This window comes from Vombatus ursinus, unplaced genomic scaffold (assembly GCF_900497805.2).
Source record: "Vombatus ursinus unplaced genomic scaffold, bare-nosed wombat genome assembly UNPS02014789.1, whole genome shotgun sequence".
Classification (NCBI taxonomy): domain Eukaryota; kingdom Metazoa; phylum Chordata; class Mammalia; order Diprotodontia; family Vombatidae; genus Vombatus; species Vombatus ursinus.
In genome coordinates this window covers 5,965,724-5,979,970 of record NW_020954567.1, presented here as the reverse complement: position 1 = coordinate 5,979,970, position 14,247 = coordinate 5,965,724, and the positions used below count along the sequence as shown (strand labels likewise).

Below are 14,247 nucleotides of genomic sequence, written 5' to 3'. Positions count from 1 at the left end.
CACAAGTATGTGTACATACTATTTTCTTTGATAGCATGTATATTCTTTAAGGCATAGGGATTATTTTATTTTTATCTATCTTCATTGTTAGCACAGTGCCTAGCACATGGTTATTGTTCGCTCATTTTGTTGTGTCCTACTCTATGTGACCCCGTGGACTTTCTTGGCAAAGATACTGGAGTGGCTTGCCATTCATTTCCTTCTCTGATGTGCCCCCATTTTACATATGAGCAACTGAGGCAAATAAGGGTTAAGTGACTTGCTCAGAGTCACACAGCTAGTTAAGTGTCTGAGGCCAGATTTGAACTCAGTTCTTCCTGACTCTAGGCCACTGCTCTATCCACTGCACCACTTAGCTGCTTAGCTGCCGGCATATGGCAGGTGATCTTAATAAATGCCTATTAATGGATTTCTTGAATGCTGCCTTGTGTACCAATCTATGTGTGTGTTTCACTTAGCAAGTCCCCTCTCAGCCTCAGTCTTCTCACCTGCAAAATGGGGTTAATAATAGCACCTACCTCAAAGTGGTGAGGTTAAGTGAGGTAACATACATAAAGTGCTTTGCAAATCTTACCAGGCTATAGAAATGCCAGTTATTATGATTCTCTGATCATCAGTTTATCTTTAAATGGTGATACTACCAATACTTGTACTGCTAACCAGCACTTAGCATTTTTGCCTGGCAAAATGCTTAGTAGGTGCTTAAATTCATTAGTTGAGTGACCACTTCAGGGGCTTGCAGTACTAACAGCACCTTGTAAATCACAAAGTGGTTCCCAGGTGAACTATTATTATTGTTATTGCTGACAATAACAACAATAACAGGTATTTTGTCCACAAACATGTTCCTTTTGGTTCTGAGATCTGTAGACCAGAGCTGGCCCTCAGGTATGCAAAGTATTAAATGCTTTGTCTTAGCTTAGCTCTAGGCCCCCATTAATAGAAACAGTCGTGTTATCCTAACATGCAGAATCTTTTCTGGAGGAAGTGAGCATTATTTCATGCCCTGCAGGATTTATCTGCAGTCCCAGGTGCTTTGTCTATAAGGGATTTGAGAATTCTTTATAACCATCCTGTTATAGAATCATAGGGACAAAATGTCCCATCCCATACCTTTTTTTAATGATTTATAAATTTTTTTCTTTGCTGATGCGTCCTAGATTAATACCATTCTACTTTTGGCTCCTGCCTTCCAGAAGAACTCAGAATTCTGAGTCTCATGCAGATCTTTTTCTTCTGAATGCTAGGGGGTGTGGTGGACAAAGGACTGGACCTGGAGTCAGGAAGACCTGCGTTTAAATCCTGCCTCAGATACTTAGTAGCTGTGTGAGCCTAGACAAGTCACTTAATCTCCATCTCCCCTTTTCCTCATCTGTAAAATGGGGATAAAGGCAGGTAGTGGCATAGTGGATAGAGTGCCAGGCCTACAGTCAGGGAGACTCATCTTCCTGAATTCAAATCTGGCCTCAAACACTAGCTTTGTGACCCTGGGCAAGTCACTTGACCCTGTTTGCCTCAGTTTCCTCATCTGTAAAAACGAGATAGAGAAGGAAATGGCAAACCACTCTAATATCTTTGCCAAGAAAATCTCAAATGGGGTCATGAAGGAGTCTGACATGAATGAAATGATCAAACAACAACAAAAAAATGGGGATAGTAATAGTACCCACCCGCCAGGGTTGCTCTAAGAATTAAATAGGATATTTGTAAAGCACTTTGCAGACCTTCAAGTGTTAAATAAATGCTGTCATCACGATGATCTGTCTCTATGGACTAGACCCCTTCAGGTCTCTCCTTTAAGCTCTATCTCAGATTGTTCTTCTGATGATCCCTAACAGTCTCCTGTAACATCTACTCTATCTCCTTGCCAATACTTCATAATATTTCTTCTCTTTCTCTATCTCTCTAAAAAAGTCTTTCTTTATTCGATGGCACAATCTTAGTACTTAATGGGTCCATTTTGATGGTGACATGATGGTGGTATTTGGGGCCACAGGCTGCAACAAGGGGAAATTATTGCAAAAATCTATTTATATCATTTAAGAAGGTTTCCCCTAATATTCAACAAAGGGCTAAAAATAAATACAAGGTGATGGAAGGTTTTGGCAGAGCCCATGTTTAATGAAGATTCACTACATTGAATAAAACACAACCAGAATTCACTGCTATCCTAAGTGGCCTGCCACAGAAGACTTAGCCCTCTCTCTATAAAACTCTACAGAGCTATATACCCTGGGTACTGGTTCACAGCCACATTGATTGTAAGCATAAGTCTTCCCACAAAACAGCAGTTACAGCAGGAAGTTTAATACTCTGGCATTCAGATGTTCATTCCCAAATACCTGAGCTGAAAGACTTAGAGGTTTAGGCCATGGGAAGCCTCCATCTGTCCGACAGCCAGATGTGTGCCCTGAAGCTCTCCTAGAAGCCATCTGTCTCCTTCCTGCTTAAGCAACATCAATAAACTTTGTCTTGCCCTCTTTACTCTTCCCGTCTTCTTTGTAGCTTAGTTTTGGTTTCTTCTTGCCGGCGTCTCCAGGCAGCAATGATGGCTTCATCGTCCATTTCTTCCTCATCCTCTTTGTCCGTGCTTCTCCGATATTGGAATCTTCGCCCTGATGCAAATTTTCCTTCTTCTGTGTTTTCTACTCTTTCCCTCTCCCCTTCCTCATCAGACCTCATGAAACTCTGAGTGAATTTCCTCTTGGCTCCAAATTCAGAAAAGTCTGATTTGGATGACTCTTCGACATCTTCCCAGTCGTGGGTTCTGGTCCAGCTCCGTCGCAGTGGCTCAGGGGACCCCTCTCCCTGAGAAGGTTCTGGGCTCCTTTGGAAGAAGTGTGGCTCGGGGCTTTCTTCCCTCGACCTTGAGGTCTCCCTGAATTTTGACCTGGAGAACTTGTACGTCTCCCTGTCCTCTCTAGTGGAGGAAGAAGAGAATCGGGAGGTACTTCTCACAGAGCTGCCATCTGACTGATGGTGTGATGAGCTGTCCCGCTCCTCTGACCGGGACTTGGAAACCCTGTAGCTGGAAGCTTCTGACTCGACCTCCCGGAGGGTACTCGACCTGGAGTACTTTTCTCCAGAGCTCCTAGACCAGTTCCGTTGAGGGGGAACCTCTCCTCCTGTCTTGAGGCCACTGAGCCACTTATCAATACTTCTGTCCGCTTCTAAGTTGGCCACATCGGCACTTCCATGACAATCAGAGACAGCCAAGGAGCAGGAAGAGGAGATGGTTGTCTCAGGTTTATTAGAATCACTCCGGGAAGAATATCTGAAGCTTCCTATGGCACTGTCAGTGTCGTCTTCCCCAGCACCTTCTTCCTCCTCCTCCTCCTCCTCCTCTTCCTTTGCCTTCTTCTTCTTGAACAGGTGGCTGCGTTTGTGGTCTGAAGCAAGTTTCTCCATCTTGTACTCAGACATCTTCTCTCTTATCCCACTTTGCATTTCCTTTTCCTTCTGTCTAATCTCTTTCAGGTTGACATCATCTGCAAAGAGGCTGTAGAAAGGTTTACTTGTTCCCTTTCCCCTAACTCCTTCAGTTCTTGAATTCATTGTACTACAGGACAACACAGACTGAGTGTCAGCATTGGGCCTGTCATGAGGACGAGTCAGCAAGGAGGTACCCAAGGATTGGGCACTCTGCCCACTGAGGCAGGAAATTTGATCATCTCCCAGGTTATTGCCAAAGGGAGTGGGCTTCACACTTGCAGTAGAAGGAGGTCGAGACAGCAACAGCATCTCATTTTGTTTCTGAGCAAGGGTCTCAGTGACTACATTGGCGATCCAGTTCTGAATGCTAGCCACGGAGATGGTGTCTCCAGGTCCCACTGGCAGAGGTATAGTAGGCATGGAGCCTGAGGTATTGCTTGGGGCCTGAGACAGGTGGGACCTGTTGCTTTGCATGCTCATCACGGAGCCCGAGTCCCCATCAGCACTGGCCGAGGCAACAGAAGGCCAGAAAGCAGACAGGGGAATGCTTTTGCTGGTGGCTGTGCTCTCAGCATCCCAGCTATCCATGGACTGGCTCTCCTCCAGGGTCTGCCTGGTCCTTTCGAGCAGCTCCAGCCTCCTCTGTTTCTTCTTGGCCAAAACTGAGTCTTCGCCTTTACTGAGCTCCACCACCTCATCCTTGTTTTCATTGCCGGCCTTCTTCTGCTGTTTCAACTTCCAGGCCTGGTAGGCTGTCAGGTTGACATCTAAGAGGTTCTTCTTCTCGCCTGCTGCGGTCTGTTCCCCTTGTTCACTACTGCCCTCTCCCGCCTCTGAATCCCTCTTGTGAAATCCAAACTGAATTCTCTTGATCTTCCATCGTTCTAAGGCCGTCAGTTTGTCCTTGTTCCTTTTGCAGAAGTTATAGAAGGAGCTAGCATCCGAGGCTACGCTTTCCTCGTCATCCTCCCTTTCTCTCCTCCCCATCTCTGAATCTGACTCGGCTTCCTCCTGTCTGCTCCTCGAGTGATATCTTTGAGATGCCTCCTTCTCAATCTCCAGCAGCCTTTGGTTCCACATGTCCCAGGTGCTCTCAGAGGACACTGAGCCAGAGTGCTTCCTCTGTGTCTGCCTACGGCTGCTGAGCTCCAGCTGCTGCTTCAAGACCTGGATGTCATGGCTTATGGTACTCTCCGAGGTGCTGGATTCACTGAATGCGCGCCTTCTCCTTCTCCCTAAGAGGGAGTCTCCATCCCCCTCCCCCTCTTCTTCCTCTTCCTCCTTCTCCCTAGACCACCGATGGGACCTTTCTGTTTGGTGCTTCTCATTTCGGCTTTGCCACTCCTGAATGACCCTCTCTAGGTCCTCCTCAGACTCTTCCCCTCCTTCCCGATCCAAGAGTGTTGGTGGTGGTTGTCCATTCCTACCCTGGGGGAAGTGTTGCTTCTTCCTCCAGTCCTTATACAGCCCCTCCTCCTCTTCATCATCGATGAGGGTGACGGGCTTAGAGAACTTGCGAGTGCTCCTCACAGAAGAACCACTCAGGGTGCTGGTCGTATCCTCCTCCTCCTCTACTATGATTGAGTGAACTCTGGCCCCTAACACACTCCGTGTGTCTCCTTCACCCGCCAGTACAGAGCCACTGTCTACTTCATCCTCATAATCCCCTCCCTCCCTTCCATAGTCCTGGTCTCGTTCCTCCATCAACTTCTCATTCAGCTCCCTCAGTTGCTTCACGAAGCCATCATTGGGGTAGATGGCACGCTTCTTCCTCACAGTCATCAGAGCTTCTAGGATGGTCATGTGGTGAAAGATCATCAGGTAAGCAACCACCAGCACAGCTGACCGGCTGATTCCCATTTCACTACTGACCAGGATTTTCCCTGAAAATGAAACACAAATATTTAGCCTGATTTTGCCAATGGGAAGAGAAAGTGATTCCTCAGAGAGAGATATGATTTTGTCAGCCTTTCTCCTTTTTATAACTATTTTTCCTATAATACAAATGATTATATGAATAATGAAATAAAATTAATTGCACAAGATTCCTCTTTTGATGCAAAAAAATTGATCAGTGGAAGATATTACTAGTTTATCATTTCCTTTTTTGACTCATTATATTGACATTCTAGGCTCAACTAAGGTAAGACCTCCTATGCACAAGATTTCCTGGTACTCCTAGTCATTAGTGCCCTCTCCCTCCTTAAAATATCTTATATTTATCTATGTAAATGTTATATTGTCCCCAGTAGGATATATGTATTTTGAGGGCAGAGACTATTTTTCATTTTGTCTTTTTTCCTCGACAACCAGCCTGTACCATTTAATAAGTGATTATTGACTGGAATTGGGTGGAAGGAAATACTAAACATAAATATTCAAATGAATCTGCTATCTTTTTGTTTGGGAAGTTTCTCCTCATGAGGCAGATCAAAACTTATTCATGCTTGATCTTTCTGTGCTATTCTTGTCTATGTTTTCCATTGAGTTTGCCACAGAACACCTGGCACATTGTTGTTGTTCAGTTGTTTTTCAGTTGTGTCTGACTCTCCGTGACCTTAGTTGGGGTTTTCTTGGCAAAGATACTGGAGTGGTTTGCCATTTCCTTCTTCAGCTCATTTTACAGATGAGGAAACTGAGGCAAACAGGGTTAAGTGACTTGCCCAGTCAAAGTCACAGAGCTAGTAAGAGTCTGAGGCTATGAGTACCTAACAAATAAATGTTTGTGGAATTCAGTGAATTAAATTGCATCTGAATCGTCAAAGAGCCCTGACACCATCTTCTCTTTTCCTTGAAGAAGGTTGTGCATGCCACAACACTCATCGCTCTCTATTGAGCCAAGGTGATCTCCCTTTGCACCAGTAAAATCAGTCATGTATAGGGATAGTCCAGATTTTTCCCCATGACTTTCAGGTTGAGACAAGTTAAAAAGTAGGGGAGTTTATTTATTCACAAAATTTACACTCTGTTATAAGCCATTTCTTAGAGTTTCCCATTCTATTTAATGTTCTTCCCCAATTTAGGCTGGAGGTGTTAAAAGTCAGAATTAGGGGTGGTCATGTGAGTGGAGAGAAGGGGACCTATAGGAAAGATGTTGTATGGGGGTGGGGATGGGAGAGGGGGTGATGGGATTGGTAGTAAAGGAAAGAGTGCAAGATGACACAGAGGTTACAAATCTAGGTGACTGAGAGGATGGATGACAAAGCAGAAGGGGAGGGGTTGGGCTTCGGAGGGAAGTCCAATCTGGGTCGTGTTGCATTTGAGGTGCCAGAGGAAGGGACAGGTGAAGCTACTCAACAGGCAGTTGGCAATGGAAGATTGGAGTTCAGGGGAGAGATAGGGACTGAGTGGAGAGATTCAGAAGTCATTGTGGGAGAGGTGACCCATTGCAATGTCACAACTGCAATAATAATGAGGACTATTTTATTCTATTAGACTGTGAGCTCATTGAGAACAGGGACTGTCTTTTGCCCTTTCTTTTTATACCCAGTGTTTAGCACAGCACTTAATAAATGCTTGTTGACTGACTACTTCCAAAGCTTCCAGGATCTGTGATTTTATCACTGTAAATTCTCCCTCCATCTATGCAGGTCACAACCTCTCCATAACAGATGGTCTCTGGGAGTTGCTGTGGTAACAAACTCCTCACTGCAGCCTGCCTAGTTATCACCCTCTCCAAACTTGGCTAAGACAATTCTTGGACATCAGACATACAACTCATTGATAGATCTCTACTTGAAACCTCTCTGGTTTGGTCACGCTTGTGACAGTGGATGTTCCATTGGCATAACCTTTGAGATGGAAGGGTTACCTCTTTGGTGCAATGACACAGGACCAGACAATAATAATTATAACTGCATAATAACATTTCCCCCATGAGGTAACTAGACACAGGAGATAAAGCATTAGACCTGAGATCACAAAAATTCAAATGCTGCCTTAGATACTTAGATATTGCGAATGTAACTTAACCTTTTCTAGCCTCAGTTTCCTCATTTACAAAACTAAGATAATAATAACACTTACCTCCTGGAATTGTTGTGAGAATAAAATGAGACAATATTTGTAAAACACTTTGCAAACATTAAAGAACTATACAGACGTTAACTGTTATTTTCATCATAATGAAGAGGACTGGTGAAAATGAATGAAGTTGAGCTGTTATTTTCATCATAATGAAGAGGACTGGTAAGAATGAATGAAATTGATCCTGCTGGTAAGAGCGTAGTATGCCATTGGACAAATCATCTTCCCAACTTTGGGTCACAGTACACTAAATGTAAATGAAGGGGCTGAACTTAAGATACATTCTAAGGTTCCTTGGGTGGCTATGTAGTGCAGCAGACAGAGCACTGGGCCAGGAGTCAGGAAAAACTGAATTAAAATCCAACCTCAGACACAAGGTGTGTGACCCAAGGCATGTCACTTAACCTCTGTTTGCCATCTGTAAAATGGAGATCATAAATGACACAGAGTTGTTGTGAGGATCAAATGTAATAATATCTATAAAGCACTTAGTAGGTGCCTAATAAGTGCTTATTCCTTCCCCTTTTCCCCTTCTCTTTCTCTTTCCAACTGACATTCTAAGAATCTGTGATTTTAAATTAGTCATGCTTGGGAATCCCATAATGCCATGTGAACAAGGTACCAGCTTTTGAATGGAAAGGGGATAATTTACTGAATGAATCCTCTGACACCGAGTTACTGTACCTGGCAAAAAGTGACCAGTGTACTTCCTCCTAAGTAAAGGATCAGGCCTGACGTGTACATGCCTGATTCCCGCACAAGCAGGAATACTTGGTAACGTAAGTAACTTGAACATGCACATTACAATCCCCAAGGGTTGGTCCAGCCATTCTGGGAAGCAATTTGGAATTATGCTGACATTGATGAAAACATCCATAACCTCTGACCCAGAGATCCCACTGCTAAGAAGATACCTCAAGGTCAAAGACAGAAAAGGTTGCCTACACACTAAAATGTATTATGTGGTGGTCCTTTTTTAATTAGCTAAGGACTGGAAACAAGCTGCTCATTAAGTAGAGAAGGGCTAAACCAATTGTGGTATGTGAAAGCCACAAAATGTTATCATTCCACGGGAAATGACATATATGAAGAATTCTGAGAACTGTGAGAAACTGTAAGATCTGATGCAAAGTGAAGGAAGAATCAAGAAAACAACATACACAATGAAAACATCAACAGAAAGGAAAAAAATCAGCTGTGTAAATATCAAACAAACTTTGCCCTGAAGAAAAGAGAAAAATGCACCTCTCTCCCTTCTTTGCAAAGATGGGAGACCATGGGTCTGGGAAACTGAGAAAGGAAGGAGGGAAGGATGGAAGGAAGGAAGGAGGGAGCAAAGAAGCAAGGAAGGGAGGGAAGAAGGAAGGAGGGAGGGAAGAAAGAAGGAGGGAAGAAAGGAAGGAGGAAAGGAAAGAAACAAGCATTTACTGAGTGCCTACTAGGCTCTATTATGTTAAGAACTTTACAAATACCTCATTTGATCTTTATAACAATCCTGGGAGGTAGATGCTATAATTATCCCCATTTTATAGCTGAAGAAACTGAGGCAGAAGTCAAATGACTTGTCCAGGATCATACAAGTAGAAAATGTTTGAACTCTGGTCTTCCTGACACTAGCCCCAAAACTTTTCTATATATAGTCAGACTTGTTTGATGCTGAACTGCTTCTCTCTCTCTCTCTCTCTCTCTCTCTCTCTCTCTCTCTCTCCCTTTTTACCTTTCCTTCTCCCTTCCCTCCTTTTTGTTTCCTTCTTTTCTTTTTATTCTTTATTACAAAGGATGGCTTTCCAGGGAGAGGGAACGTAGAGGGACATATTTGGAAAGAGATGATGTAAGATCAAAATATATCAACACTTTTTTTAAAGGTCATACAACTCCCAACTTGAATCTTCATGTGGCTTTAGCAACTATGGCTCATACAGGTTACAAACACCTTTCTCTCCTCATTTTTGTTCTTTTGTTCCTTCCTTTCCCCCTTATTCTTCCTACTTAATCCCTCATCTCTACTCATTGCAGGTGTAAGGTCTTCACACAATCCATCCTTTGTCACCCATCTTGCTTTCCTACCAATACTGCCCAAGCACTCCTGGAGCTATGGAAACATCTATTCTCATTACTTCCCACCACTCTACTGGAGCTCTACTGTCTAGGTAGGCCATTGCTGCCATCCAGAAAGTGCAACAAGCAGTAAGAAACAGTAAATTCCTTCTACCTCAAAGTATTGTTGACAGTCACATTCACTTCCACATTGGTCAAAGGAAATAAATAAAAGTTTTTGCTACCAGAAAAAAAGGAGAAAGAAAAAGACCTAAAGAAAGCCATTTTTCTTCCCATTAGAGGGTCCTGTACCCTGCTCATTGTCCATGAAAGCAATATTTTTTTCATAGGAATCATTGGCATTGACTGAAGTCACTAAGCCCTTGGCTTTTGCCTTACAAACAAGAACAAACATGTTGTAAAATGGCCCCCTCAAATGCTCCTCTCTTTTCTGAGAGTTTAAATTCTTCCCAAAGGGTAGCAAAGTCAAGACAAATGGTAAAGGGAGAGCTAGGGAATGGTGTAAATGAGCAAGTGAGAGACAGATAGACAGTGTAAACCTTGAGTGTAATGCAAAAAATGGTGGCTATCTGAGAGACTTACAAGTTCTCCCTTGCTATGATTTCTTCTCCTTACAGATTTTTGGATGCCTGGACCCACCCAATCCTGAGTCCATCTCACCTCTGTAGGTCAGCAGAGCTTCATCAAGGAACTCCGCAGCCTTCCGAAAATGCTGGGATATGTCTACCTCAGGGAAATCATCCACCTCTATACCCAGGTACTGAATCTCCAGGCCATTGTAGAACTCTGGTCCAGTGTAAACACCCGTGCCATGAGCTGCATTGAGGATGTGAGTGACCCCTAACCTCTTCAGCCGCCCCTTGTTCACAGCCACACTCCTGAAGGAAAATAGGGAAAAGGCATTTTTTTTTTAGCCAGTGCCAGAGCTAGGGAAAAGTCCAGCCCTTTACCCCGAAGAAACACTTGTCTTGGGGGGTCACTGCTAAGGAGATGTCTCCCTTTCTTGGCATGTGGAGGTAAAAGTTACAGAACCTTCTGGTTTCATTAAAAGGCTTGGAGACAATGCTAGAACTCAGCCATGTGGGGCCATTGATAGAGTTGCTGACGAAAGGAGTGGGGTAAGAGGAGAGGAAGAACAAAAAATAGATGGAAAGAAATCTTTGAAGTGGACAAGAAGAATGAGTTTACTAAGAGGCAGACTTTGAGGGCAGGAGCTTGTACAAACCCAGGAGTAGCTGTTGAGATCATTGCATGCTATTTGCATAACAGGTGGGTCCTACTAAACTGAAAGGGTTCCAAGTAATACTCTGCTGCTGGGCTGGCTATGTATCTGTTGTCTAAAAGACCAGCCCATCCAAATTCAGAGATACTTATCTCCAGGTTGCCTTTCCCTTCTCCAGCTCATTTTATAGATGAGGAACCGAGGCAAACAAGGTTAAGTGACTTGCCTGGGGTCACATAGCTAGTAAGTGTCTGAGGCCAGATTTGAACTCAGGAAGATGTGTCTTCCTGACTTCAGTCCCAGGACTTTATCCACTGTGTCATCTAGTTGCCTGAGGATGGAATTAGATGGATGCTTTAGCTAGGGGCTCAGGGTAGGAGAGCACTGGGTACTTGGGAAAGAATGGAAAATGACAAACTTGAGTGACAGAATTTATATGAGGTACAAACTAACTTTGAAACATACTGTGAGAATGTCTAGGTTTATTCAGGAGTATAGGGATACTTTGAATAGCCCTATAGGAAGTGGTTACCATATCACTCTAGCAAGAGCCCATGTCAATAACAAGGCTTAGCATGAGGGTCCATTTGTGAGCCAGACTCACTTCTCTGCGATGAAGATGTTAGGCCAGACTTCATCCACCTCATTCCAGGGAGCCTCATGGCGGTCCTGAACCAAAGCCCGCTGAAGGTCCATGACACAGGGTGTGTTATACAGGCTGGTGTCATCAATCTTCTCTTTGACCCTGTTGTATAGGTCCTCGACCAGCAGCTGCTGTGTGGACTCCAGCATCCCAGGGCACACAGTGTCTGTTTTGACTTCCCTTGTTTTGAGTTCTGCCATGGACAGATAGCATTATGAAAAGGCTAAAAGCAAAAATTTATTTCTCCACTTTTCTCCCAGCACCCTCTTCACTCTGGCAATGCCTCTACCCCTAGGACCTTTTCCTGTCAATGGGTGAATTCCTCCATTTGAAAAAGCACCCATGACAGCCCTGATCACCTCAAACATGTCTCAGCTCTATTTCTCTGCCTTTCCCCCTCTACTGTATCTTCTCTACCCTCCCACACTCTCCCTTCCTCCAGCTTTTTAGCTTTTAGCTGTTAGCATAGTTCCTGGGTACACGGTAAGTGCTTAATTAATGCTTTACCAATCTTATTTATATTTTGTGCTACCATCTTCCTTTTCCATAAGGGTATCCTATCAATTTGGCCTGTTCTGGAATAGACTAGGCAATGTTTCATTGACTTGCCTAGACTCTGTGCACTTGGGGTATTTTAAGAGGTTGTCTACTACCCCTACAGAAGTCTGAAGGTGGTCTTGACTGCATGTGCCCAGGTGAGTGCCCTGCACCTGTGAATGCCCATTGGGGTTATCAGATTGATAGATCTGGTAAATATCACACATGCCACCCATCTAGATTTTGGTAAGACAATTGATAAAATATTCATGGTATCCTTGTGGACAAGATGGAGAAATGTGGCTTGTAAAACATCATACTGTAAATAGTTAGCCACCCACAGGTACAAGGCACTGACCGGGTACTTGCAGTCAGGACCACTTTTAGTCAGTGGTAGAAGAGGCAAGATCCAACTTAAGTGACTTGTCCAGAGTCACACAGCTAGTAAGTGTCTGAAGCTGGATTTAAATTCAGGTCTAAGTCTGAGGCTCTATATACTGTCCCATCTAGCTGCCTAGTTTCCTTGTTTTTACTTAAAGCTTGGATTCCCCTTTAAAATTCAAATCATAGCAATAACAATTCAATTCAAGAAACATTTAATGAGTTCCTGCTATGCACCAGATCCTGTTCTGGGTGTTGGGCATACTAAGGCAAAAACGAAACAATCTCTGCTCTCAAGGAGATTATATTCTCCTGGGAAGAAATAACATATTCCACAGCTGAGTATACCCAAAATAAAGTAAATTCAAAATTCCTTGGGGGCAGAGAAGAATGCTAATAAATGAGGGGATCAGGAAAGGCTTCCTATAGGAAGTGACCTCTGTAACTGTAGAAAACCAAAGATTTTGCAAGGCAGAGGTGAGGGGGGAGAGCATTCCAGGCTTGACAGACAACCTGTGTGCGAAGGCAAGAGATGCAATGTTGTGTACGAGGGAAAAATAGGTCAGACCATTTGACTGGAAAGTGGAGTGTGTTAGGGGAAATGATGTGCAATCAGACTGGATAGGATCATAGGATCCAACCTCAGAGGCTATTGAATTTGACCACTACATTTTACAAGTGAAGAAACAGCCGGGAGTTAAATGACTTGTCCAAGGTCATATCACTGCTACGTATCAGAGACAAGATGGGAAACAAGGTCTTCTGACTCCAATGTACCACACTGCTTTCTGAGAATGGAGCCATATTGTTATGGGTTTAAATCCCAGGCAGTGTTTGTGTTTTATCCAAGATGCACCAGGGTACCACTGAAGCTTTTAAGCAGGGGAGTCACTTCAGGAAAACCTATTTATTGGCTATGTGGAAAATGTATTTTCAAGGGGAGAAGCTTGAAACAGGGAGAGAAAGGAAGAGGCTATTGCAATAATACAGATGGAAGGTGATGAAGGCCTGAACCAGGGTGATGGCTAAGAATGGACAGAATGAGACAGATATGTGAGATGTGGAGGTATAATAGATAAGATTTGACAACTGATGCCAAGGCAACCGGTGGGGGAAGGATGTTAGTGACTTTAACAGAAATAAGGAAACTGTTGTCAATAGTCATTTATGCCATAGTGTGAATTTTAAATATAAAAAGAAATTTCATAAAGGGGAGAGAGATAGAAGAGCATTGAGTTTGAGGTGTAGAGAAATTCTGAAAGGGACTAAACAAGTTTTTAATTTTGTTCAGGGCTGGTTCTGTCAATAGCAGCTATGATTCTTAATAGAAATGATGGATTCTAAGAGGTGGAGAATGGGAGGCAAAGCACCGTGGGCGTGGGAATCAGACAGTACGAGGCATGGAGCTGGGGACTGTAGTACTATGTGTGAGAAAGAGCAAATAAGTCTGTGTGGCAGAACTATAAAATGTGTCATGGCACCAGAATGAAAGAAGATTGGAAAAGGCCTCTCGATGGGGAGGTAATGGATTCAAGATGCAGAATGGATATGTATTTCTAGACATGGTAAACTGGGTATTTATTTTTGCTTGATTATGTATATTTATTACAGGAACTTTGTTTTTCTTTTTCTTTTTTTTTCTAATGAGTGGGAATAGGTGGAAGGGACAAGTGTTAAATGTTCATGATTTAAAAAAGAATTTTAAAAGATTAGAAAAGTAGGAAGGGGCCAGGTTGTAAAGAGCATTAAATTCCAAACAGAACTTTACATTTGATCAAGAGTTATTGAAGTTAGAGTTTAGTGATGAAGGGATGGAATGTTTAGACCTACACCTTACAAAAATCACTTTGGTAGTTGAGTAAAGGTTAGACTGGAACAGGAAGACTAATTAGAAGGCTATTGCAATAACCCAGGTGATGGGGATGAGGCATTAACTGGGGTAGTGGTT

General features: G+C 43.3%; 1 protein-coding gene across 3 annotated transcripts in view; it reads right to left on the bottom strand.

Moving 5' to 3' along the window:
• Window positions 1–2,095: 2,095 nt before the first annotated feature.
• The window catches only part of DUSP27 (dual specificity phosphatase 27, atypical), a 57,253-nt gene continuing 45,101 nt past the window's right edge, over window positions 2,096–14,247 (bottom strand). For 2 of the 3 annotated variants that reach the window (XM_027868641.1, XM_027868640.1), the window contains 3 exons: window positions 11,343–11,574; window positions 10,177–10,394; window positions 2,096–5,315 (listed from right to left, as the gene is read on the bottom strand). In XM_027868641.1, the coding sequence (XP_027724442.1) occupies window positions 2,482–5,315; window positions 10,177–10,394; window positions 11,343–11,574 (3,284 nt within the window). In that variant the 3' untranslated portion in view covers window positions 2,096–2,481. The remainder of the gene's footprint in view (window positions 5,316–10,176; window positions 10,395–11,342; window positions 11,575–14,247) is intronic. The other variant, XM_027868642.1, reaches the window with a different exon arrangement.